The sequence below is a fragment of the Ictalurus furcatus genome, chromosome 16 (genome assembly GCF_023375685.1).
Source record: "Ictalurus furcatus strain D&B chromosome 16, Billie_1.0, whole genome shotgun sequence".
Classification (NCBI taxonomy): Eukaryota; Metazoa; Chordata; class Actinopteri; order Siluriformes; family Ictaluridae; genus Ictalurus; species Ictalurus furcatus.
The window spans coordinates 12,404,613-12,429,876 of record NC_071270.1 but is presented as its reverse complement, the minus strand read 5'-3'; the positions used below and the strand labels follow the sequence as shown (position 1 = coordinate 12,429,876).

The following is a 25,264-nucleotide window of genomic DNA, read 5'->3' as shown; positions in this document are numbered from 1 at the left end:
AAAAAACTTGTCACACCACATATTGACTTGGTTTCATTTATGGTATATATATTTTTAAATGTAGAAACATTTTTTCATTATTTTGAAGGCATCTTTGCTTTACAGCATTTCTTTGCATGCGCCTAAAACTTTTGCACAGTACTGTGTGTGTGTGTGTAATATATATATATATATATATATATATATATATATAACACACACACACACACACACACACACACACACACACACAGAATGAGAAATTTCCAGTGACTTCACAGATGCACCTGCATGAGAGATGTCTTGTTCATGGCACTTGTGAAGTTACAATGCTGCAGTGTTGATGGCAGGTGTGTCTGTGTTTGTGTGTGTGTGTCTGTGTTTGTGTGTGTGTGTAGGTGTGCAGGTGTGTGTGCGCGTGTGCATGTGTCTGAGAAATTTCTGTAGGGGGCGCCTGGTCACAATATCGATATAAAATCATTGTTTAATAATGGTTCCCATTAAAATAGGAATGAAGTATGAAGTTGATTAAAAAATGTCAAGTATGATTTGTGAGGCCTAACCCAAACCCCAAATGTCCATCTTGTGCAGCTCTAACAGGCAAATATTCACAAACATGATATAGATTCTTTGGTTTACTTCCTGACTGTATGCATTCATCACTTTACCTGCAACATAGAACTGTAATGTTCATTAACATTATAAGAATAAATCATTATAACAGCAAAGAAATTAGTGATATTCCAGATATTACTGTCAGATCAGCATTTCTCTTTCGCTCTAGGAAACATGTCTCTGTATGCTAAAGCTAACACTTCTTCACACATAATGTAAAGAAATCATAGGATATCTTTCAAACATCAAATAATCTCAGGGTTTCTTCCAGAGCTCCTTCAGCTGCTATGGAAAGCATCTGTTTAAGGAAACTATTTCACATTTGTCTGAAACCATCACACTGATGTTCTACGTATGCTCTTTTAAAGCCCAACAACTGAGCTGTGTTGTGATCTGTGGTGCTACATGGTACTACACAATGCTTATCTTTTATTTAAATAAAAAGAGGAGAAAAAAGAAACAGTTTTATGCACAAAGACTACCAGGATAAATCCTTACAGTATCACTTAAGATGAAAAGATTTCTGTTACCACAAATGTGAAAGAGAAAGCCTTCTCTCATATTTATATCAATTAGTAATGTATTTAGCTTTGTTCAGTAATAATAATAATAGTAATAACAACAACAACAACAACAAAACAACAACAATAATAATAATAATAATAATAATAATAATAACAACAACAATAATCGTGATGTTTATGATGGTGATGGTGCTGGCTGTTTAGATAACAGACTTGTGTAACATCAGTGGGTTTTCCTGCCACTCACACACACATGCTCTCTCTCTCTCTCTCTCTCTCTCTCTCTCTCTCTCTTACTCTTAACACCATCTCTATAGCAACCACTCTCACAAACCACTCAAAATAGAATCACAGTTGCTGGAAAAGCAGAAATTTCGACTGATTGTTCCAACCCAAGATGCAAAAATCCATCATGTTCATCCTTTATTTAGTTCCGCAGTCAAGTGCTTGTGATGATCGCCAAGCTGAATAAAAGCTCTGGGGCAAAGAGGGTCATCTTTGTTCTTGATTAATGAATGTATCAGTTGGGTTTTCCGACACTGGCAGTATAATGAGCGCTAAAAATACACCTGCAATAAAGATAATTATTTTGCCATTATTTATGAAAACTGTCTGAAAGAAAGCTTAGGGCTGATCACAGAGGCCTTTATCATAGTGTTTCCCCCAGTAAATCCAGTATAATCAGCATTTTAGCAGTGAGTGTGTGCGTGTGTGCGAGTATGTGTGTGAGTGATAGAGAGATAGAGAGAGAGAAAGAGAGAGAGAAAGAGAGAGAGCAGACAAAATGGAGGACAAATGTAGAGGACTGACTCAGGCATGACAGCTGTCCATGAATTCTAAAAACAGCTACAAGGACACACAGGAGCAGCTTGGAATGAAAAGTCTAGACTTGCCAAACACACACACACACACACACACACACACACGTTTTACTTACTATTCTTATGAGGATGACATAAGTATTCCAATAACATAATTATTAATGTGTAGGGTTAGAGTTAATGCCTTTTAATAAAAGCTGCAGTTTTTGTAACAAAAACAACAACAAAACAACAACATCAATAAATAAATAAATAAATATGGTTTCCCTTGTGGTTTCCTCCAGGCACTCCGGTTTCCTCCCCCAGTCTAAGGACATGCGTTGTAGGCTGATTGGCATTTTCAAATTGTCTGGAGTGTGTGAATGGGTGTGTGAGTTTGTGTGTGTGTGTGATTGTGCCCTGTGATGGGTTGGCACCCTGTCCAGGAGGTCCCTCGCCATGTGCTTTAGACGTTAAAGGATTATTTTTTCATTTTTTAGCGAGGAATGTCATTTTGTAGTTTTTCATAACACAGGAAATGGAAGTCTAGACTTGCTAATTTTGTCCTTTATTCTTGTATATGATTTCTGTGACATGTTTTTTTTGTGTCAGGTGGACCAAATTAATAAAATAGTAGAAGTTTTGGGGGTTCCTTGCAGTAATATACTGGGTGTGCCCCACCTTGTTCCCTGAGTACCCTGGGACAGGCTCAGGCTCTCTCCCCATCCCCAAAAATCGAAATACCCCTCCCCCCTCCCCCCATTAGCTTATTTCACTGTTAAAAGTGAATGAACAGTCAGACTGCTGTTATTGTAATCCTGTTAGACATGCATTGACTCATTTTTCCATGCCACTCATGTGTAGCACAATTACTCTGCTCATTTGGCAGTAAAATGCTTGCAGTGTTATCAATAATAAATAATAAATTCTCACACAGGTATCTGTTCTCTCCTTCTCTGACACATAACAATCAAATACAGACAACCACATAAAAAGGACACTGCGGACTGCAGGAAGGTTATACATTCATAAGCTCTAAAATGCTGGAACACACGCAGGGCAGGTTTGCCTGAGTGTTCCCTATGGACTGAGTGTGTGTGTGTGTGTATGTGTGTGTGTGTGTGGTTTTGCAGAATGTTGTTAAATCCTGTGGGAGTAACCCACTTGAATTACTCTTGCCTCACTGACTAAAGCAAGTGACTGCAACATCATCTGCCCCAAAATAGGAAGCTGAAACTCTACCCTTCTACCACAAAACCTCAAATTTTACCTCCTATCAACCTATGCAAGCATAATTTACAAAGCTCTAGCTTCATACAATTACCTTTTAATCCTTAACCATTATGTCTATAAATAAGACAATTTGAAGCGGTTATGTTTTTGTTTTGTAATGCTCCAGATAGCTGCATTTTCAGATAATGGATGAGGATCTACTACACAAACTGGACCAGTTACTGTTTAGAAAACTGTCACTGTCAGTCGCTGCTGCTAATGCCACAATAATGCTATGATAATACAAATGCTATAATAACTTGTTTGCATATGTGTATTGGTTTTGCTGCTGTACTTTTTTGGTACTCCGTTTGGTCCACTGAAATACTTTGTTATGTTCTGCCAGTTGATAAGTCTTGCCCTAAAACTTCAAACCACACAGCCTTAAACTTATAACTTCAAATTACATTCCTATTCCTAACTTTTCAGAGTTTTCCTAAAATAAACGTCTATGTCCCCTGACAACCTCAAACAATGTCACCAGACACGACTAAATCTAATACCACACAACCTCAAACTTTTGCCACCACAACTTCAAGCTGTCCACCCCCTATACAATCTCTCCAGTCTCAAACTTGGACTGCACACAGCCTCATCACTCACAGTAGGTTTCTTATTCTCCAGCTCATTTATTCAATACCTTCAATAGAGCATTAAATTCAGCATGCCCATGAGAGCTTGCAATTTCTCCTTCAACCACTGACCATTCCATAGTCTATCATTTACTCCCAGGAGGACTGCTTTGCCTCACCTGCGGTTCACAGCTCAGGCAGCTGTGGCCTCAGATTCATGGCTAATGAAAGATCATCTGCATTCCTTGCACTAGCACAGCTTGACTGGCTAAAGGCCTCATAAAATAGTAATCTGCAACAATTACCTTGAAAATCTGAGGTGGTCAAATGCTGCTTCCAATTAGCCTGGCTTCTGCTGTCTTGAGAATAACCTCTGCTGTATATGGAATGAAGGGTGCTTAATTAGAATGAAATGAGTTGTATCTTTCAGCTGAATCAAGTGTGTAGAAGAAATCTAGAGAGAGTTCTGCTGGCTGTAAACGTGGTAAGACTTTTAAAATGCTCAGAGGAACACAACCAGCACTGTGCTGAACTCACCGGCTGGAATTTTGTGCTCTCATTTTGAAGCACTGCTGCTTTTATCTGGCCATGCTCCAAAGTCCCTCCTAAACTGGCTATAACCTTACAAGTTAAGATCTATGAGAGTCAGCATTAATGCTGATCCTCCTCTTTAGACAACCTTGTTAACCCTGGAATGATCTATGGCCATATGCAGGATTCTGGTATAGTCTAGATTGTCGTGTTAAAATGTTATTTACGTCCTGCATGTCTTCCTGATTTCCTCATATTGTTACCACATAAACCATAGTCAAACACTGACAATATATATAACGTCATTTTAGACATTTTGTATCAAGGATTAACCACTCCCACGAACATGGCAGGGTGAAAACTGACGAACCATTCAAGCTGTTCAATCTCTCTTCATCTCCCTATGAATAATCTTTACAAGATATGTGTTTTATAGGCTGTAATCCAAAATACATGACTGCTCATACATACATTAGATCATTAGCAGCTCAGCACTAGTAATACTAGGGTTAGGGTTAGGGTAATACCACAGCTTGGGTTTAACATCAAACTTGGATTACATGAGGCTAGGTTTTTGAATGGCAGGAGAAAGTAACACTGGTGAAGCAAAATTTGTAAAATACTGTAGCACTGAGAAAAAAATCCTCATTATTAACCCTTATATCTTGGTATAATTCACAATTTTAACAGTGGAAATGCATGCTGACAATATAGGCTTTAATTATACTGTTTACTTTGTGCAATATACAAATAATTGATAAAGAAAAATATTATTTTTCCATTTCTTTTCAAATAAAGATTTTTACCAGGTAATTTCTTTCCTACCAACACCACAAGGAAAAACATCCATTTTCAATCATAGACTAGCCAGGGGGAATCCTTTAACCGCTAACACTGGATGCCAACATCCATGCTACTATGGATTTTCATCTGATTTGTCTCAATTTTGACATGACACTCTTTCTCTTCCATTGCAAAGCCACTCATAACAATTCTGAATGATACAAAAAAAATAGTTTTTTTCATTTGTTTTGAAAAAAGTTTTTCTTTCATTTGTTATTACTATAAGCACTGATAGCAACATCAAATTTGATTTCCAGCTTAGGCAGATAGGAAATGTTGTTCGGTTATTGCGTACAGCAATTAGTGATAATAGTTCACCAATTACAAAATTGATACAATAACAATAAGCACTAGAACATTCGAATGGAGATTTGGATATGAGCTGTTTGACCTACCGCATGCGACACTATTGTCTCACTATCAATCCCTAGAAGAGATAAGGTATCTTGTTGATCACCACTGTTCCTCACCATTGTTCTATTTTTTTTTATACATCTTGCATTCCTTTCAGCAAAGAAATTAAGTAAATGGTTCAGGTACTTTTTCCTGTATTTGTAAACAAACTAATGAAAGCTCTACATAAATTAACTTAGTCATACTGCTTTTATATATATGAAATATGTGTCATGACTAGATGGAAAACATAAACTTAATTAGATTGGATTTATATCACACGACCTGTACTCTGGAAGACTGATTTTCCTGTGAGTGAGTAAGTGAGTGTATGTTTTGAACCCTCTGTTTGCATACTATATATGATGCAGCATGATGTATTTTCCTCTCCTTTAATGGCACTGACTTTCCTTTCCATCTAATCAGTGGAATCTCTGTCTGCACAGAGTGTTTTTCTCCAGCACACCATTTCCGCCAGCCAGATGGATTTTATTCTGTTACTAATGAAAGATCAACTCATTTACGCTCCCCGGTTAGACATATATGACCTCACACACAGGCCTTCAATAATCCTTGGACTCACAACTGACAAGCATGATGCAGGATTTTCAATAAAACACACCAGGCACAAAAACATACTTTCAAAGGCACATTTTTCTAACCTTTACACACATAGAGGCCTTTTCACACAGAAGAGCTCTTTTTTTTCTTTGAAGCCTCTGAGTTTCTGGTTTCATTTCACACACAAAAAAAATGTGTTCTTACCTGTGGCCTCCACCATGCCTTCCAGAATTACAACAATCTCCAGCTCCTCATTAGTTAGGCTGGCTTTGGAGATCTCCCAGAAGGGACTATGCTGGTTGATCTCATGGCAGATGATGAGTGGGGACACAAGGAAGAGGCGGTCGTCACCCGTGTCATAACCCACATTCATGTCTGTTTGGTTGAGGGGAATAAATTCCCCCTCCTTGGTCTGTTTGGACTTGATCAGCTTGGCTCGGATTGAAGCCTCAACGATGTGTGAGTTCCTCAGGTCACCGACGCGGAACATCAGACAGAGGCGCCCGTCACGCATTGAGATGACAGCGTTGGTGGAGAAAACCAATGTCTCTGCACGCTTCTTAGGCTGCGAGATCTTCACAAACATACAGCCAACCATAAAGGCATTCACAATGGAGCCCAGCACCGACTGCACTAGCAGGAGCACGATGCCCTCTGGGCACTTGTCTGTGATCACCCGGTAACCATAACCAATAGTTGTCTCAGTTTCGATGGAAAACAGGAAGGCTGAGACGAAACCCTCCAGGTTGTTGACACACGGTGTCCATGTACTGTCACCTATGTGCTCCAGGTCCCCTCGCGCGTAGGCAATCAGCCACCACATGAGGCCGAAGAAGAGCCACGTAACTGTGTAGACCAGCACAAAAATGAAGAGGTTGAACCGCCACTTCAAGTCCACTAGCGTGGTGAAGATGTCTGTGAGGTAGCGGTAGGTCTCACGGACGTTGCCGTGGTGCACATTGCACTTGCCATCCTTGCGAACATAACGCTGGGCCTTGCTCTTGACTCTATCGCTGTCCTGAAGCTGCTTGGGCAAGTCGTGTCGTGTCTGCTTGGGCAGCCGTGGCTGTCTCACTGTGACGGGGCTCTCCACATCCTGCTCCATTTGGCCTTCTGGAAGGATCTGAGCCTAGAGGAAAGATATATGAGATAAGATCATCCTACATACACTTCATCTTGGGTAATCAGCTAATTATACTCATATTATATGAATCCTGAATCAACCCAACTGCATGAAGTGAACTAGAGATATCATGTATTTTGTATTACAGGATGAGCCATGAGGCACAAACACAAACAAAAGACAGAGCTGTAACACTGCAGAAATGCTATATGTTCTAGAGATTTTTATTGACCGTTGGCACTGTGCTCTCTGTGCCTGGGTGATTTTTGTGAGTTCTATGCAAACTTGTTTACCCTTTTTCCGTCACCATATTTCTGACCAATTAATTTTGCGTTTTGGTTTGTTTAATTATGTGCAGTGTGAAACTAATCTAAACCAAGTAGCAAATGAACCAACATTGAACAAAACATGTGATGTATAAATAAATAAATAAATAAATCACTTAGCAGTGCAGAAAGGAGCAAACTGCTGAGAGGTCCCAACTGTTATGTGCCATCCATTGTTTAGGATTCTTAAGAAAGAATTGATATGAATTTTTAATTTCTGTCTATTTCTGTCTTGACATTTCTCCTTCTCACTGACAATTCCACATGACCTCATTATGCTGTTCTGTGCTGGATCATCACTCTTCAATTAAAATAAGTGAAATAGGCTTCAGCTTGTCAGTATAAGTCACTGTAATGTCTGTGAAAATGTAGAAAACATCTACATGTAATACATTTCACATTTAGAACAAAGAGGTCAATACCATATAGACATTGAAACAGCTGTGTGCTGAATTAACACAGGGAAGCTGTGTTTTCATATTTTCATATGAACATTCATTTATGTGGGCACATTAGCTTTTCTTGGGTTCTGAGGCATTTTTACCCAGACATACTGTATCACAAAGATTAATTAATTAATTAATTTATCTTCAGTAACTGCTTTATCCTGTTATGATGGTTATTTTGGTGGTGGGAGGAAACCACCAAATGATGCAGAAATGGGGAGAACATGCACAGAAACGCCACCAGACAGTATCCAGAGCTCACGATTAAACTGGGGACCATGGAGCTGTAAGGCGGCAACACTACCTGCTACACCACCATACCCTAAGAAGGAATAAGAAACTGTAAAAAGGCAGATTTTAAGTAATTTCACTGCCCAGTAACCAACCGAACCAGCTGAATGTAAGCAAAGTGCAGTGTTCTAAAACATACATATAGTGGTACTCCTGTAAATACACCATATAAGTAGTTGACAGCTAGTGCTTTCTAGATCAACATATTGTTGCACGAAGTGACATTTTTCAGACATAACATCTGACATTTTACTAAAAACCAACACAATGAAAGAATCTACATTTCAATATGTTGAAGAGTAGACAGAAATATTACAAAAAAATATTTGTGATATTATCCTACTTTGGCAATTTGACTTTTTGTGCTAGTCAATAAACGAGCTAGATCTTATCCCTTTACTGCATGGTGTTGCTATATGGCAACTATTAATTTATCTCCAATTTTTTAATAGGTAATAATACAAAACTAGTATTTTCCTAAATAACTGGAAAAAGGAGGCTTTAACGTTGACATAACAAAAAATGGCATTTCATGTGACCAGGAAGTGCTGTTTGCATTTCACATTGCATGGTGAAGGGATCTCAATATTTTATACATTTTTAAATATTTAGACAAATCTACTTAAAGGAAAAAAAATGAAAAACTATCTGAGGTAAGTTAACAATCATTATTTTGTCATTTAAAGAAGTTTATATATTTTGAGTATTCTGTTAAATGGTAAAATGTAGTTGTTGCCATATGGCAACAACATGCGATAATGGAACTGTGGTATGTGCATTCATTACTTGAAACAGGCCTACATAGCAAAAAACAAAACAAAACAAAACACTAGGCTTCTCTATAGTATATTTACATTTTTCACATTCAAAGTAAGAAAAACTGTTGTAATTTCAGACATTTTACAATTGCACCGTATTTTCTACATTTTATGTTTCAAGAGAAAAAATAAGAATTCAAGAGAAAGCATTAAAAAGATACTTCACCCAAAACATGCTTGGATCTAATTTCTGTATGTATTTTTGTATGTATTTTGAGTGACTGTAATTCCTTTCTAGAATATATAACTTTTACATGCTTACCAGGTAGCAAAAAACTCTGTTTACTTATATGCAGCAAAAATGCAGCAATTGGAATTGTAATCTCATACATTTTGTGTAATTTTTGACTATATGATTCCTTCCACCATTGACCATTGTTGCTGTACGGCAACAATTTACCAACTACCCCACCTAAAAAAATTTTCACAATTCACAATTTCACTTTTTTTTTTATCTAGTTCAAGTAATAAAAATCCATTAAATTTTTTTTTTTGATGTAAATGTAATAATTCATGCAGTAGAGGGTTACTACCATTACTACAGCTACTGCACACAGAGAGGTAGCCATATGGAAATGTACCTCATGCCCATGGTTAAATATGGTGGTGGCTGTTTAATATTTTGTGGCTGTTTTTATGCCAGAGGAATGGACATTTTGTTAGGATACATGGCATCGTGGACTCTATCAAATATCAACAAATATTAAATGAAAACCTGGCTGCCTCTGCCAGAAAGTTTAAAATGGGACATGGTTGGATCTTCCAGCAGGACAATGATCCAAAATATACATCAAAATCAACACAAAAATGGTTTGTTGACTACGACATCAAGGTCCTACCATGGCCATTCCAGTCCCCTGACTTGAAACCTATAGAAAACCTGTGGTGTAAACTGAAGAGGAGAGTCCACCAGCGTGGATCTCGAAATTTGAAGGATCTGATGAGATTCTGTATGGAGGAATGGTCTCAGATCCCTTGCATGTATCAGGCACCTCATCAGGCACCATAGGAGAAGACTCAGAGCTGTTATTTTGCCACCGGGAGGTAGCACAAAGTATTGACTGAAATTGTACCAATAATTGTTGCACACTTATATTTAACAATTTTTTTTTTGATAAACCTGTGTTTTGTTTGCAATTGTATGATATCCATGAGAGCAGAGTATTTGTGTGAATTATTTGAACAAAAGTTCAAAAGGTTAAACAATAAAGACAATTTTTCACAGCCTTCTTTGCTCATATTTACCAAGCGTGCCAGTATTAGTGAAGGGCACTGTATATAAATAGCACATTTATGATTATCTTTGTTTTATCCCTTTATTTCAGTGAGTTGGCCTTCTCATTATCCTTCTCAAAAAATAAAAATAAAATTATAGTTGGCACAAATGCTCCTATTGCTCTGTACATGGTCGTACAAAATCACCCAATAGTTGCAGCTTCTAAACTTAAAGCTTATGTATCATGGATAGAATTGGCTTCTTCTCTCTAACTTCTATCATTTTCTGGCTGAAACTGAAGTGAACATGGCTTGCAGAGATGTATAGCTTTTGGTTTAACACTGTGTCCTATGGGAAGGACAGACAAAGCTTACATCATTGACATGAGTCCACTTAAATCCTCCCTTTGTTCACCTTCCCCTCTCCACACCGTTCCGTTCCCACAGAGCTGTCAGAGTTGATTCTGTTCCTGCAGACACACGACCATGAGGCAAAGTGCTGCTCTCTTTCTCTGTTCTGCTTACAGAGACTTTGCTGATTAGTCACACACAGAGGCGTTTCACTCCCTGACCTTGCAAGCTTATTCAGCATCATCAGCACTGAAAACCACGAATTCTGCAAAACCCTTTAAGCATCAACAGGCAGTGTGTCTACAGGAGCTGGTGAGAAGCATTACTTCTTTGACAACTTGGAGAGCACTTCATCAGTAATGTTTTATTTTACTGTATATATTCGTTGTAAGATGCAATGCAGCTACTCAGACCAACTAGGAAGTATACAGTTGTTACAATGTACTAATTATGAAAGTAATACTATATACAACATACATGTTTGTAAGTTCATGTCTAAATTCCACAACTTGTCATTAATGGTCGACCGATATATCGGCAAAGCCAATATATTGGCCGATATTTGGCATTTTTAAATTATCAGCACCAGCCGATAAATCTTCCCGTTCGGCCAATATGTGACAAGCCAGACTTTTGACACTATATAGTACATAAGCACATTCTTCCTTATTCTGGATAAAAAGCACCCACTCAGATGTGAAGCGAGTATCTGACAGACAGTAAAATGACCAGTCATCATTCACTTTTAACGTGACTCTATGTAATGCTACACACAACAACACTCCAGCATGCAACAAAGTCTTATTCAAACAGTGCCGTGAGATGTTAGAGCCGCAGCCCAGCAGTAGCGAAGAAGCTCATGGTGAACTCCCACGAGTTCACAGAGGTGCAATAAACAAATTCAAAAAAACTGAATACATTTTACCTTACAAACAATCATAAATCCCATGACTGGTTCTTCCACAGACATGTGCGTGGTCTTAGGTAACTTTTAAACAAGACGCTTTTTACCTGTGTACACCTGAATGAAAGCTGGGTCGAGTGAGCTGGATAAGACCTGAACATTGTATGTATGTAATGCGAGATGGTAAGTTTGAATACCTAGATTTTAAATCCACGTGTGCCATATTTAATTGTGTCCCAGTCTTTTTTTGATGCTAAGCTCAATGCTGCTACCTAAGCATGCAATGGTAAAAAAAATATATGCCTTTTGTCATGCGGGCTTGTATTATTTTTTACAAATGTGGTTCAGGTGGTAGAGCGGGTTGCCCACTAATCGTAAGGTTCGATTTCTGGCCCACATGACTCCACATGCCGAAGTGTCCTTGGGCAAGAAACTGAACCCCAAGTTGCTCCCGATGGCAAGTTAGCACCTTGCATGGCAGCTCTGCTACCATTGGTGTGTGAGTGTGTGTGTGAATGGGTGAATGAGACACAGTGTAAAGCACTTTGGATAAAAGCGCTACATAAGTGCGCCATTTACCATTTACCAAATAGAAAGACAAGCAAAACACAACAGATATAAATATTTCTTATTCAAATAATATCCTATACATTGACTTAAGTTAAGAAAGTAAAACAACCTGTTACTGGAGTAACTATATGAGATTTTGAGTAACTATGTATTGTATATTAAATACATGGAATTATACATACAATTGTTGTCATTAATTAATGACTATTGGTCAGATTTGTTCATTAAATTGATTATAAATGCTATCTATAACTTGCTACTGGATTAAAGCAGCACTACTTATTTATGTGATTGGAAAATCTAATTTTACATAAGTTTTGAACTACAATATATTTTCTTTCTTTATTCTGCTAGATGGACAGAAAACAAATCCTCTATGGGAGTAGTTTACACAGCCAACATCAAGAAATGGAAAGTGCAATAATTGCAGTGAAATGCACGTGAAAATGCGGGCTGCAACAAAGAGGAATATTACATAAATATTATGCACAATAAATGTTAATTTTTTTTCACCAATTTTCTGTATTCCATTTACTGTAATTAAATTTGTGTTATATCTGTCTCATATCGGTTGAGCACTACTTGTCCTATTTACAACTAAATAAAATGATTTCACAAAATAATTTTAGCAGTTCTCAATATCAAAACTGTTTATTTAAAGCTCGTTATAAGCACTAGGCATCAATTTGTAGTAATTTACACCAATCATCTGTGATGAAAAATGACTTATGAGTAACAGTTAAGGTTAGTGCTCTAGGCATGTTTTGTGGTGGTGTATAAACAATGTAAATCCTCATTAGTTGTTGTAACTAGGCTTTCACAATTATGAAATTGAATATTAATTCAATGCATTGAATATTAATTCATATTAATAGGGTCCGGGGTTCGATTCCCGCCGGGGCCATGTGTGTGTGGAGTTTGCATGTTCTCCCCGTGCTGTGGGGGTTTCCTCCAGGTACTCTGGTTTCCTCCCCCAGTCCAAAGACATGCATGGTAGGCTGATTGGCGTGTCTAAAGTGTCTGTAGTGTATGAATGGGTGTCTGAGTGTGTATGTGATTGTGCCCTGCGATGGACTGGCACCCTGTCCAGGGTGTACCCTGCCCTGTGCCTGATGTTCCCTGGGATAGGCTCCAGGTTCCCCCGCGACACTGAAGAAGGAGTAAGCGGTAGAAGATGGATAGATGGATGGATTTATATGTCAAGATATAATTGTGGAATCCAATGGTTAATCAAGATCATCTCAATTAACTGATCAGATTATTAGACCTAGTTCTAACTAATTTTATATAGGTATCAGTATTACTTTATAGTAAGTTGTGGAATCAGCTGTGTATTCACTTTGCATAATTCAACAATGTCATTAATATTTTCAAGTTAATGAGTCTTTATTGGTCAGATATACATTACAGCACAGAAAAAGTATTTTTTTCACATACCACAGCATGCCAAGAAGTTGGGGTCAGAGCACAGGGTCAGCTGTGATACAGCGCCCCTGGAGCAGGGCTCAAGGGACCAACAGTGGCAGCATGGCTGTGTCGGGAGTTGAAACCCTAACCTTCTAATCATGACCCCGAAGCCTTAACCGCTAAGCCACCACTGACCCCAATGTTGCAGCAGGTTGGATTGTGGTTTAGTAGGAATCTGCAACAAGAGGATGGTGTTTGGAGTATATCATACAGGTGTAATGTGGCCCTGTCTTCCCTGTACATTAATATAATTTCTCTTTTTTTCTCTCTCTCCCTGAGCATTGAGTTGAGCGTAAGTATGTGGCTGTGCGCAGAGTAAAGCAGAAAGTACCGGGTGAACTGGAAAGCTGCCAAGCTATTTGTGTTGAAAAACTTTACATTATTGATTGACTGCCCTGCCACAGATACATGCTTAGATACAAAGCTCAAATATCATGTTACAGTGGTGTACTGCCAATAATATTAAACATAAGCAATACTGTGTAACTTCTATTTATAGTTAAACAGTTTCTTGCACTGTGAAACGGCAATGAAGAAAATGAAGCCCAACAAAGCTACGGGCACAGATGGGATCCCCATCGAAGCCTGGAGATGCTTGGGCGATATGTCGATAGGGTTTCTCACTGGGCTGTTCAATCACATATTTAACACAGAAGTAATGCCAGCGGAATGGAGAGAAAGTGTTCTAGTACCCATCTTCAAAAACAAGGGAGACGTACAGAACTGCTCCAACTATCTTGGTCTGAAGCTCATCAGCCACACTATGGAACTCTGGGAGAGAATCATAGAATAGATAGACTCCGCAAAATTGTCCCTGTAAGCGAGCAACAGTTTGGATTTGTTCCGGGCAAGAGCACCATAGAAGCTCTGTCCGCCCTGCGGTTGCTTATTCAAAAAGAACTGCATTGCATATTCGTGGACCTGGAGAAAACATATGATAAAGTCCCACGTGAAGAGGTTTGGAGCGCCTTGCACCAGTCAGGTGTGCCAGCCAAATATGTCAGAGCAGTTAAAGACATGTACGCTGACAATAAGACCAAAGTCAAAAGCGCTGTGGGTACCACAGCTTTGACGTTAAGGTTGGACTCCACCAGGGGTCAGCCTTAAGTCCATTTCTGTTTATCACCCTCATGGACAGGCTGACAGATGGACTCAGGCAAGAACCACCATGGACAATGATGTATGCCGATGACATCGTACTATGCACGGACAGCAAATGCCAACCTGAAACAGCACTGGAAAGCTGGAGAGCCGCGCTCGAGAAGGGGGGACTGAAAACTAACAACAAGAAGACCAAATACATGTGCATTGGTGATCCTAAAAACCATGACTCATTGAAGTTCAATGATGGAGAAGACATTGAACAAGCAGATAACTTCTGCTACCCTGGACCCATTGTGGAGAAAAATGGAACGACCCGACAAGAGGTCAACCACAGGATCCAAGCAGGTTGGGCCGGCTGGAGAAGAACTACTGGAGTCATGTGCGACAAAAGAGTGCCGGCTAAAATGAAAGGAACCATCTACAACAAAGTGGTACCACCAGCCATGCTGTATGGTCTGGAAACAGTGGCTATCACAAAAAGACTTACTGCTGCTCTGGAAGTAGCAGAGATGCGAATGCTAAGATTTTCGTTAGGCCACATTAGGCTAGACAAAATCCAAAATGAGCAAATCAGGAATACGGCCCAAGTCACGCGCTTCATGGACAAAGCAAGAGAAGAGCGACTGAGATGGTTTGGACACGTAAATAGAAGAGGGGTAGCGCATGTCACACGAAGAATGCTCGGAATGAAAACCCCAGGAAAACGGAAGCTACATGGCCCAAATAAGCATCGACTTAAAAGAGGCCAGGGTGTCGCTGGAAGACACCCACGACAGAGACATATGAAGAAAATTGATTCGCTGTGGCAACCTCTGAACTAGGGAAAAGCCGAAATGAAAAGAGAGAGAGAGTTTCTTGCACTGTGAAAAAGGGCTATGGTAACTGCGATCACCCCATTTCACACCTGGAAAAACAGTCTAGCAAAAGCAAAAGAGTGAAAACTTTTGCGTCGTATCAGGTGTTCAGCTTTTATCAGTAATTCCTATGCCATTGGCTAACACAAACCAAATGTTAAATTCCCTCCCCTCTCAGAGACTGATGTTTCTAAACTCCTCCTCTCTAACTGCCCCACAACCTGTCCTCTTGACCCTATCCCTTCTCACCTTCTTCAGTCCAGCTCTTCCACACTATTACCTGCACTCACAGACATCTTTAACACATCCCTCTCTACTGGCACATACCCTACCTCATTTAAACAGGCCTGGGTTACACCACTGCTTAAAAAAACATCACTTAACCCTGCTATGGTTGACAACTACAGACCTGTTTCCCTCCTCCCTTTTCTTTCTAAAACTCTTGAAAGAGCCATTTTTAATCAACTCTCCAATTTTCTCACACAGAACAACCTCCTGGATACCAAGCAGTCTGGCTTCAAGAGCAATCACTCCATGGAGACTGCTCTGCTTTCCGTCACTGAAGCCTTACGACTAGCAAGAGCAACCTCTAGATCATCTGTCCTCATCCTACTCGACCTCTCTGCTGCTTTCGACACTGTGAACCATCAGATCCTCCTGTCAACTCTCTCCAGCCTGGGCATCACTGGAACGGTTCTGCGCTGGGTGGAATCCTTTCTCTCAGACAGATCCTTCAAGGTATCATGGAGGGGAGGTATTTCTGAAACTCAGTAACTCACAACTGGCGTTCCTCAGGGGTCAGTTCTGGGTCCACTGCTCTTTTCTATCTACACTACATCTCTGGGGCAGGTGATTGAGTCTCATGGCTTCTCATAAAATTGCTATGCTGATGACACCCAGATATTTTTGTCCTTCCAGCCTGATGATCCATCCGTCTCTGCACGTATCTCTGCTTGCCTGTTGGACATCTCGGTCTGGATGAGGGAACACCAGCTTAAGCTCAACCTGGCAAAATTTGAGCTTCTCGTCATCCCAGCCAGTCCCTCAATCAACCACAACCTCACTGTACAGCTCGGCTCAACCACACTCAAGCCAACCAGGACAGCCAGGAACCTTGGGATGATTCTCGTTGACATCTTGACCTTTACAGACCACATCTCAACAACTGCACGATCCTGTAGGTTCATTCTGTACAACATCAAGAAAATCAGACCCTACCTCACCGAACAAGCTACACAGATACTAATCCAGGATCTTGTTGTCTCAAAACTGGATTACTGCAACTCACTACTCTTGGGCCTCCTGGCCAGCTCCATCAATCCCCTTCAAATGATTCAGAATGCAGCAGCACACCTTGTCTTCAACCACCCAAGAGAACCCATGCCACACCCCTCTTCATCTCCCATCTAATTCAAGGCCTTGATGCTCACCTACAAGACCTTGTCTGGAACAGCATCCTCCTACCTCAACTCTCTCCTGAAGGCTTACGTTCCCTCACGCAATCTGCGATCAATCAATGACCGATGCTTAGTAGAACCTACCCAGCGTGGCTCAAGGTCCCTTTCAAGAACATTCAAACTAACTGTTCCTCAATGGTGGAATGAACTTCCAACCTCAATCCTGACTGCAGAATCTCTTACTATCTTCAAAAAACAGCTAAAGACCCAAATCTTCTGTGAACACCTAACCAACCCATAAAAAAAACTTACTCTGGCACTTACACCTCTAATCTGTGCACTTTGCTTCTTCTGGAACTCAATTAATGGATCTTGTATGGTAGCACTACTTGTATAGTTCTCTGCTTGATATATCGCTTTGCTTGTATTTTCTCATTTGTAAGTTGCTTTGGATAAAAGCGTCTGCTAAATGAATAATTGTAAATGTAAATGTAGTATTGCCCTCTTTAGCAGAAATAACTTCTTGTAGGCATTTTGCATAATTGTCCACCAGGCTTGCTGGAATTTTTTACCACTCTTCTATGCAATATTCTTTCAGTTGCAAAATGTTTGAGGTTTTTCTTGCATGTACTGCCTGTTTCAAATCCCCCCACAACATTTCAATGGGATTCAAATCTGGGCATTGATTAGCCTATTCCATAACCCTCTATTTCTTCTTTTTGAGCCATTCCTTGATGGATATGTTAGTGTGCTTAGGATCAATATCCTGGTGAAAGGTCCACTTTCAGTCCAACTTCAACTTTCTGACAGATGGCCTCACATTATCTTCAAACACTCTTTGTTTTGATGCAGAATTCATAGTTGAATCAGTGAATGCAAGCTGTTCAGTCCTTGAGGCAGCGAAGCAACTCCAAACCATAACATTCCCTCCACCATGCTTCACATTTAGTATGAGGTGCTTCTCCTGAAAAGCTGTCTTTGGTTTCCGCCAAACATGTCTGCTGTTACTGTGGCCAAACAACTCTATCTTTGATTCAAATTGGCAGTCGTTTGATATCTGCACCATTTGTTGATTATTATCCTTACAGTGGAATGATGTATTTCAAATAATTTGGAGATGTTTTTAAATCCGTTGCCAGACTCATAGGCATCCATAACCTTTTTTCTGGAGGCCTTTTAGAACTCTTTAGATCTTGGCATGATGACACCACACACCTCAATAACAAAGGGAACACCAGACACTAGATATGAGAGGGGTGTAAATAAGACAGGTTCCACCTGCACTCCCTAAGCAGGTTCTAATCACTGGCACTCAATCTTCAACACCTGATTCTAATTCTATGGATCTGACAGTGTGATAAATGTAGGGCTGTATGTACTTTTTCCATGTGACTGATCTGTTTTTTTTGTTAATTTAAATTGTGAAAAATACATTTTATAGAGTATATCAAATTTATTAATAGGCACTGTTTCAAAGAGGATCAGATGTTTGCTTGTCCAAATATAATATACATAACACCCAACAATTTTCATGGGGCATACTTATTTTTTCACATGACTGTATCTGTATCTATGTTTATAGTAAAGTACTGTGTTATCTTACATAGGACACAATAATAAAAGAACACATAAACCAGTACTTTTACCTTAACCACTGAGCAACCACAACTAACTTGCACTAGCTTGGTTCAAATCCCAGCACCACCAAAATGCCATGATTGGGTCCTATGGGTTTTTTTTTTTTGCCTTGTGCACTCACTGCCTACACACATGTCTAAGCTGTCAGCAGACGTGGATGTGAGCAGAGCTTGGTTGTCCCCGTCAGCTAACTTGGGCGTGAACATAACTTGGTTGGTTGGGTCATCAGACGGGAACATGAGCAGAGCTTGATTGTTTGTTTCAACAGACACTTGGTTGTGCATGTCAGCAGACATGGACGTGAGCAGAGCTTGGTTGTCCGTGTCAGCAGACTCGGGCGTGAGCAGAACTTGGCTGTGCGTGTCAGCAGACTTGGGCGTGAGCAGAACTTGGCTGTGCGTGTCAGCAGACTCAGGCGTGAGCAGAACTTGGCTGTGCGTGTCAGCAGACTCGGGCTTTGGCAGAACTTGGGTGGTCATGTCGGTAGTCTTGGGCGTGGGCTGAACTTGGGCGACCGGGTCGGTAGACTTGGGCGTGGACTGAACCTGGGCGACCGGGTCAGTAGACTCGGGCTTGAGCAGAACGTGGTCGGCCGTGTCGTTAGACTTGGGCGTGAGCAGAACTTGGTCAGCCGTATCAGTAGACTCAGGCATGAGCAGAACTTGGTCGGCCATATCAGTAGACTCAGGCGTGAGCAGAACTTGGTTGGCCGTATCAGTAAACTTGGGTGTGAGCAGAATGTGGTCGGCCATGTCAGTAGACTTGGGTGTGAGCAGAACTTGGTTGTTAGGCTTAGATATTAGCGGAACTTGGTCAACTGGATCAGCAGGCTTGGATGTGACATCAGGAACTTGAGACTTGACTTGGACTTCAGAGACTGGAGACTTGACTTGGACCTCAGGGACTTGAGACTTGACTTGGACTTGGACCTCAGGGACTTGAGACTTGACTTGGATTTCAGAGACTTGAGACTTGACTTGGACTTCAGAGACTAGAGACTTGACTTGGACTTGGACCTCAGGGACTTGAGACTTGACTTGGATTTCAGAGACTTGAAACTTGACTTGGACTTCAGTGACTGGAGACTTGACTTGGACTTGGAACTCAGGGACTTGAGACTTGACTTGGATTTCAGAGACTTGAGACTTGACTTGGACTTCAGAGACTTGAGAATTGACTTGGACTTGGACCTCAGGGTTGAGCTCTGGTGCTGGAGCCTCCCTGTTGACCTCTAGCTGGAGCTCGGCAGGTGAGCCCACCTCGTGGGTCTCAGGTTCGAGCTCTGAGGTCGCCAGGTTCACCTCCGGCTGGGGCTCAGGTGCTGAGACCTCCGACGGGCGCTCCGAGGTCACCCTGTTGACCCCGGGCTGGATCTCTGCACGGGCTCTCCGGTGGAGTTTCTTATGCTCCCGCCAGCTGCCTTTGAGGCATTCATGAGAGCAGTAGAATGCTTCCTGGAGACCCAGTTTTTTGCAGGTAGGGCATTGTAGCTTGGTCTCCCTCCTGCAGCCCTCAGACATGCATGTCGGTGCCACCTCCTCCACATTGGCTGGAACCTGAAGCAGATCGGTGGAGGCTGACCTGTCAATCCCCTCATAATAGAAGTTAAAGGGCAGGTCAGGCTGGGGCTGTCCATTGACTCTCCACCCCAGTAAATCCAGACCATGAAGCTGCCCTGGTTGCGTGAACTCCTCCATAAAAAGTTCTGCAAATTGAGTGACATCCTGGAGGGCAGAGGACTCAGTGCTCACCAGCTGCTCCGCCCAGTCACGGGCTGGACCGCAAAACCTGGACACCAAGAACCCGATCCACTGTCTCTTAGTAGGCTTGGGATACGCCAGGCTGCAGAAATATTCCTGGCAGCTGAAGAGGAACTCCAGCGGGTAGCTCCCCAATCCCGCTGTCTCTGGTGGCAGTGCACGGACAAGAAATGCGGCCAGTAATCGGAACGTTTCCCGATAAGGTATTGTCCTGCTACTCCCATTGTAGCGTGATGTCTCCCCTGTCCTCCTGCTGCATCCATGTTATGGCGGAAGATTCTGTTACGAATTGTGACGGAGCGGAGATAGGACGGATGCAAGTGCAGTATGAACAGTGTTTATTTTAAAAGAGAGACAGGCAGACAAATCTATAAACGTGATTTATAGACGTGATCTATAAACATAATCCAAAACAGGCGAAGGTCAGGCGATCGGCAAACAGGCATACACAGGGTTAAACATGAATCAAGGTCGTGGTCACGGAAAACAGGGTCAATAAACAAAACGAGAAACATGAACTATGACGAGGAACTGGGAGCGGATAACCCAGCGTGAACTAACTCTAAACATGGAACGTGACTATGACTACTATACTAACTAATCTAATTCTACGATAATCTTACGCGTTGTGTGCTGGGAGGCGCGCGGTATATATGTGGACATGATCAGCGTCTAAACTGCTAGCAGCTGAGGGCAATACAGACACACGTGAAATCCCAGCCAATAACAGAACAGGGAGGAGACATGACAGAAACATAAACAAAACACATGTGTCCAGATGTCACTACTGTCAACAATGGAAAAGCAGGTGCTCGCGCATTCGCGCTTAGAGCATGCTGCTTCAAGGGGAAATCATGACAGTGAGCACGAACACCCAGGCTGGTTCTAGCGCATATGTTTTGGAAGAATGCTTTATTTTACAATCCAATTCTCTTATATTCATGTTACATTTGCTCATTTGTCTGACACTTTTGTTCAAATCAGTTTACAAATGAGACAGGATGCAGGTGATTGTTGCAGCCACCATTTCCCCTCTATATATAATCCAAGAAATAAGCAGCAAAAATGCAACATTTACTTGGGTAAAGGATACACTTCTAGACTGCGTGGAACCAATAAAATGTAAGCTTTAATCTGGAATAAATCAATTCATTTGCACAAAACTTTAATCCTCCTGCATATATGCAACCATTTATTCCTGATTTTAGTTTTACAGCAATCTTAGATAAAGTTTTAATTCAGATTTAATGTTTAGAAACAGAGTGAAAGCTCAGTGAAAAATTCGTTTTAATGTCACGATCTCCCCTTTAGACAGAGCTGACTCTATAATAATTTAGACTATAATACTCCGCGAAGTGTACTGTGAGGCGAGGGGTATATATCCCGAACATAATCAGTGTTAAGTGTTGACAGCTGAAAACAATGAAGAACCCTCGAACAACAACCAATGACAAAACAGGGAGGAGACAGAACAGAAACAATACAAACGCACGCGTCAATAGTAAACAATGGCTCGTGCACGCGTGCGTCCTCCGGCACTCCAAAGGCGCACGAGCCAGGTACAGGACAACGCTCTTCGAATGCTGATAACTGTGACATTGTTTACTATTGACACGTTTGTTTGTTTTGTTTCTCTTCTGTCTCCTCCCTGTTTTGTCATTGGTTGTTGTTCAAGGGTGTTACTTCATTGTTTTCAGCTGTCAGCACTTAATGCTGATTATGTTCGGGATATATACCCCTCGCCTCACAGTACACTTCGCAGAGTATTATAGTTAGATAGTAGATAGTTAATGTTACGTACCTCGATAGATTCATTTAATTTAACGTTAGATTAGTTCACTTAGACCACGCTGGTGTTTTCCGCTCCCAGTTCCGAGTCATAGTTTCATGTTTCATCTTTTGTGTTTTGACCCCGTTTCCAGTGACCGCGACTTCGATTCCTGCCTAGCCCTGTTTATGCCTGTTTGCCGATCGCCCGACACTTTGCCTGTTTCTGACTACGTCTCTGTTTTACGATTTGGATTTATTTGCATATCTCTCTTCAATAAAGCTCTTAACTGCAATTGCTTCTGCCTCCGTTACCGCTACATTACAGAATACTCCGCCACAACATGGAAGCAGCAGAACTACATGGAGATGTCTGGCCACCATTCAAATCAGTCCAGTTTCCCCAGAGGACTGCCGCCGAACTCCCGTTGGAGACTTATGGGTTGGAGAGCTACCCGATGCTGTTCCTTTTCCACAGCCAGGTGTACTTCACTAGCTTGGCGTATCCCAAGCCTGCCAAGAAACAGTGGCTTAGGTTCTTAGTGTCCCGGTTTTATAGCCCGGCCCGTGACTGGGCGGAGCAGCTGGTCTGTACAGGGTCCAGTGCCCTCAACGACGTCACTCAGTTTGCTGAACTTTTTCTGGAGGAGTTCACGCAGCCAGGGCAATTAAACAGCCTGGATGTAATGGAGAGGGGAATCAATGTGATGAACAAGGCTGACCTGCCATTCCACCTCTATTATGAGTGGGTGGACCGGGTAGAATCTGCAGCTCCACTTCAGGTTCCGGCCAACGTGGTAGAGGTTCCACCGAGATGCATGACTGAGGGCTGCTGGAAGGAGACTCAGCTACAATGTCCTACATGCAAGAAGCTAGGTCTCCAGGAAGCATGTTTCTGCTCTAAGGAATGCTTCAAGAGCAGCTGGCGTAAGCACAAACAGCTACACAAGAAAGCACTTGCAGAACTACAGGCCGAGGTCAAAGTAGCCATCTCGGCACCAGAGCTCGCACCTGAGACCCATGAGGTGGTCTCACCTGTGGAGCTCCTGCCAGAGGTCAACGTGGCGACCTCAGAGCTCCAGCTTGAGACCCACGAGGAGGTCTCACATGCTGAGCTTCAGCCAGAGGTCAACGTGGCGACCTCAGCCCCAGAGTTTCAGCCCATGAGGGACCCATGAGGAAGTCTCAGCACCAGAGATCCAGCTTATAGTCAAAGTCCTGCTAGAGGTCAACAACGTGACCTCCCAAGTCATGTTCATGTCTGAGGTCGAAGAAACTGCCAACCTAAGCTCTCCTCATGCCAAGTTCCTGTCCCAGGTTGAATAGACAGCCAACCAAGTTCAGCCTGCAGAATCCGCTGAGGACGTTGCTCTGCTTACCTGTTCCGCTAAGGACGTGGCTGTGCTTTTGTGCTCCGCTGAGGACGCTGCTCAGTCTCCTCTTTCAGGGGGCCTGGACCGCCAATGGAGAGGAGTATTTTCTGAGAGGTGTGTGTGTGTGTGTGTGTGTGGGGGGGGGTTATGTCACGATCTCCCCTTTAGACAGAGCTGCAGCCTGCAGCATGCTTGGAGTGCCGGAGGGCTGATTGGCGTGTCTAAAGTGTCCGTAGTGTATGAATGGGTGTGTCTGATTGTGTGCCCTGCAATGGACTGGCACCCTGTCCAGGGTGTACCCCGCCTTGTGCCCGATGGGATAGGCTCCAGGCTCCCCCGCGACCCTGAAAAGGAGTGAGCGGTTGAAGATGGATGGATGGATGGATAGTTCACTTAGACCACACTGGTGTTTTCCGCTCCCAGTTCCCAGTCATAGTTCCATGTTTTGTGTTTTGACCCAGTGACCGCGACTTCGATTCCTGCTCCGTTTATGCCTGTTTGCTGATCGCCCGACACTTTCCCTGTTTCTGACTATGTCTCTATTTTACGATTTGGATTTATTTGCATATGTCTCTTCAATAAAGCTCTTAACTGCAATTTCTTCCGCCTCCGTTACCGCTACGTGACATTTAATAATGCATCTGAGGTGGTTTATATTTGTATATTGCCAGCATATATTAGTTTCTCAAAAAAAAAGTTCAGTCAGGAAAAAAAAGTTCAGTCAGGAAAAAAAAAGTTTTGATAATTGTTAATTCCAGAAATAACAAGAGTAAAAAGTAAACAACTGTTTACTTTTTAGACTTGTAAATCCATCATGGTTGACAATAAGACTTAATTCCAAATCATGGTTTCAATCACAGGTTAAGCTTTTAATTGTTGATTTATTTAGCCATGTGTAAAATGAAATGATGCAAGAAGCTGAAAAATAAAATATGTTTAGCCCTTTTTGGTGCAAGATTAAATCTTTGGTTTCTCACTCAGTCAGAGTCAGGGGATTTAGGCTGTCTTGTTTGGAGGTGCAGTTAAAATGTCTAGTGGACATCTTTTACGATAATGCCTGCCAATGAAATATAATATTTCTATCATAATGAAGAACTGCAGGGCTCATTGCTGTATGTTTTGATTAAATTTTATTTAACTTTTTATTTCTACTAGCCATCCAGAAGGACAGTTGGATAGTGTTTCTTGTACCTCAATACTATATAAACACACAATTTGGCCTATAGATAAGTTTATGGGCACCTGATCATCACACCCATGTGTGCTTGTTGAACATCCTATTCCAGATTTAGTCCCTCTTTACACTTCGGGTTTAGATGTGAGTGTGATTTAGTGTTCATTTTAAGCACTGTGAGATGTGAACTTTCGGGTGCTATACAGTTGCAGTTGCTACACTATGGTGAGAATTGTAGATGTGTGACTAATAGATAATGTGGACTGTTTCAACGGCAGCAGGCAATATTTGGTACATGTGAGTTAAATGCTCACTCAGGTTTGTTGATGATGGAGTGGCTGGATGGCTTATGTCCCAGGGCACCCTCATGTCTGTGTTACCTTCTGGCTTTCCTTTTTAGTTATGGTGTCATAGCTAGTCTTGACGGAGTCCCTGCTTACACTCAAGCAAAGTACATTGTCTTTAACCATTACGGGACAATAAGCATACCTAATAATCTCTCCCTTTCTTTCGTTCTCTCTTTCTGTCAAGCTACACATGATACTCCTGAGATACCAGTGATACTGACCCCTTCTGCTATCCGTACCTGCCTGATC

At 41.6% G+C, this 25,264-nt stretch overlaps 1 protein-coding gene across 1 annotated transcript in view; it reads right to left on the bottom strand.

Moving 5' to 3' along the window:
• The window catches only part of kcnj6 (potassium inwardly rectifying channel subfamily J member 6), a 90,133-nt gene that overhangs the window by 22,977 nt on the left and 41,892 nt on the right, over nt 1-25,264 (bottom strand). The window contains exon 2 of the mRNA XM_053645925.1: nt 6,295-7,219. Within this exon, the coding sequence (XP_053501900.1) occupies nt 6,295-7,195 (901 nt within the window). The 5' untranslated portion in view covers nt 7,196-7,219. The remainder of the gene's footprint in view (nt 1-6,294; nt 7,220-25,264) is intronic.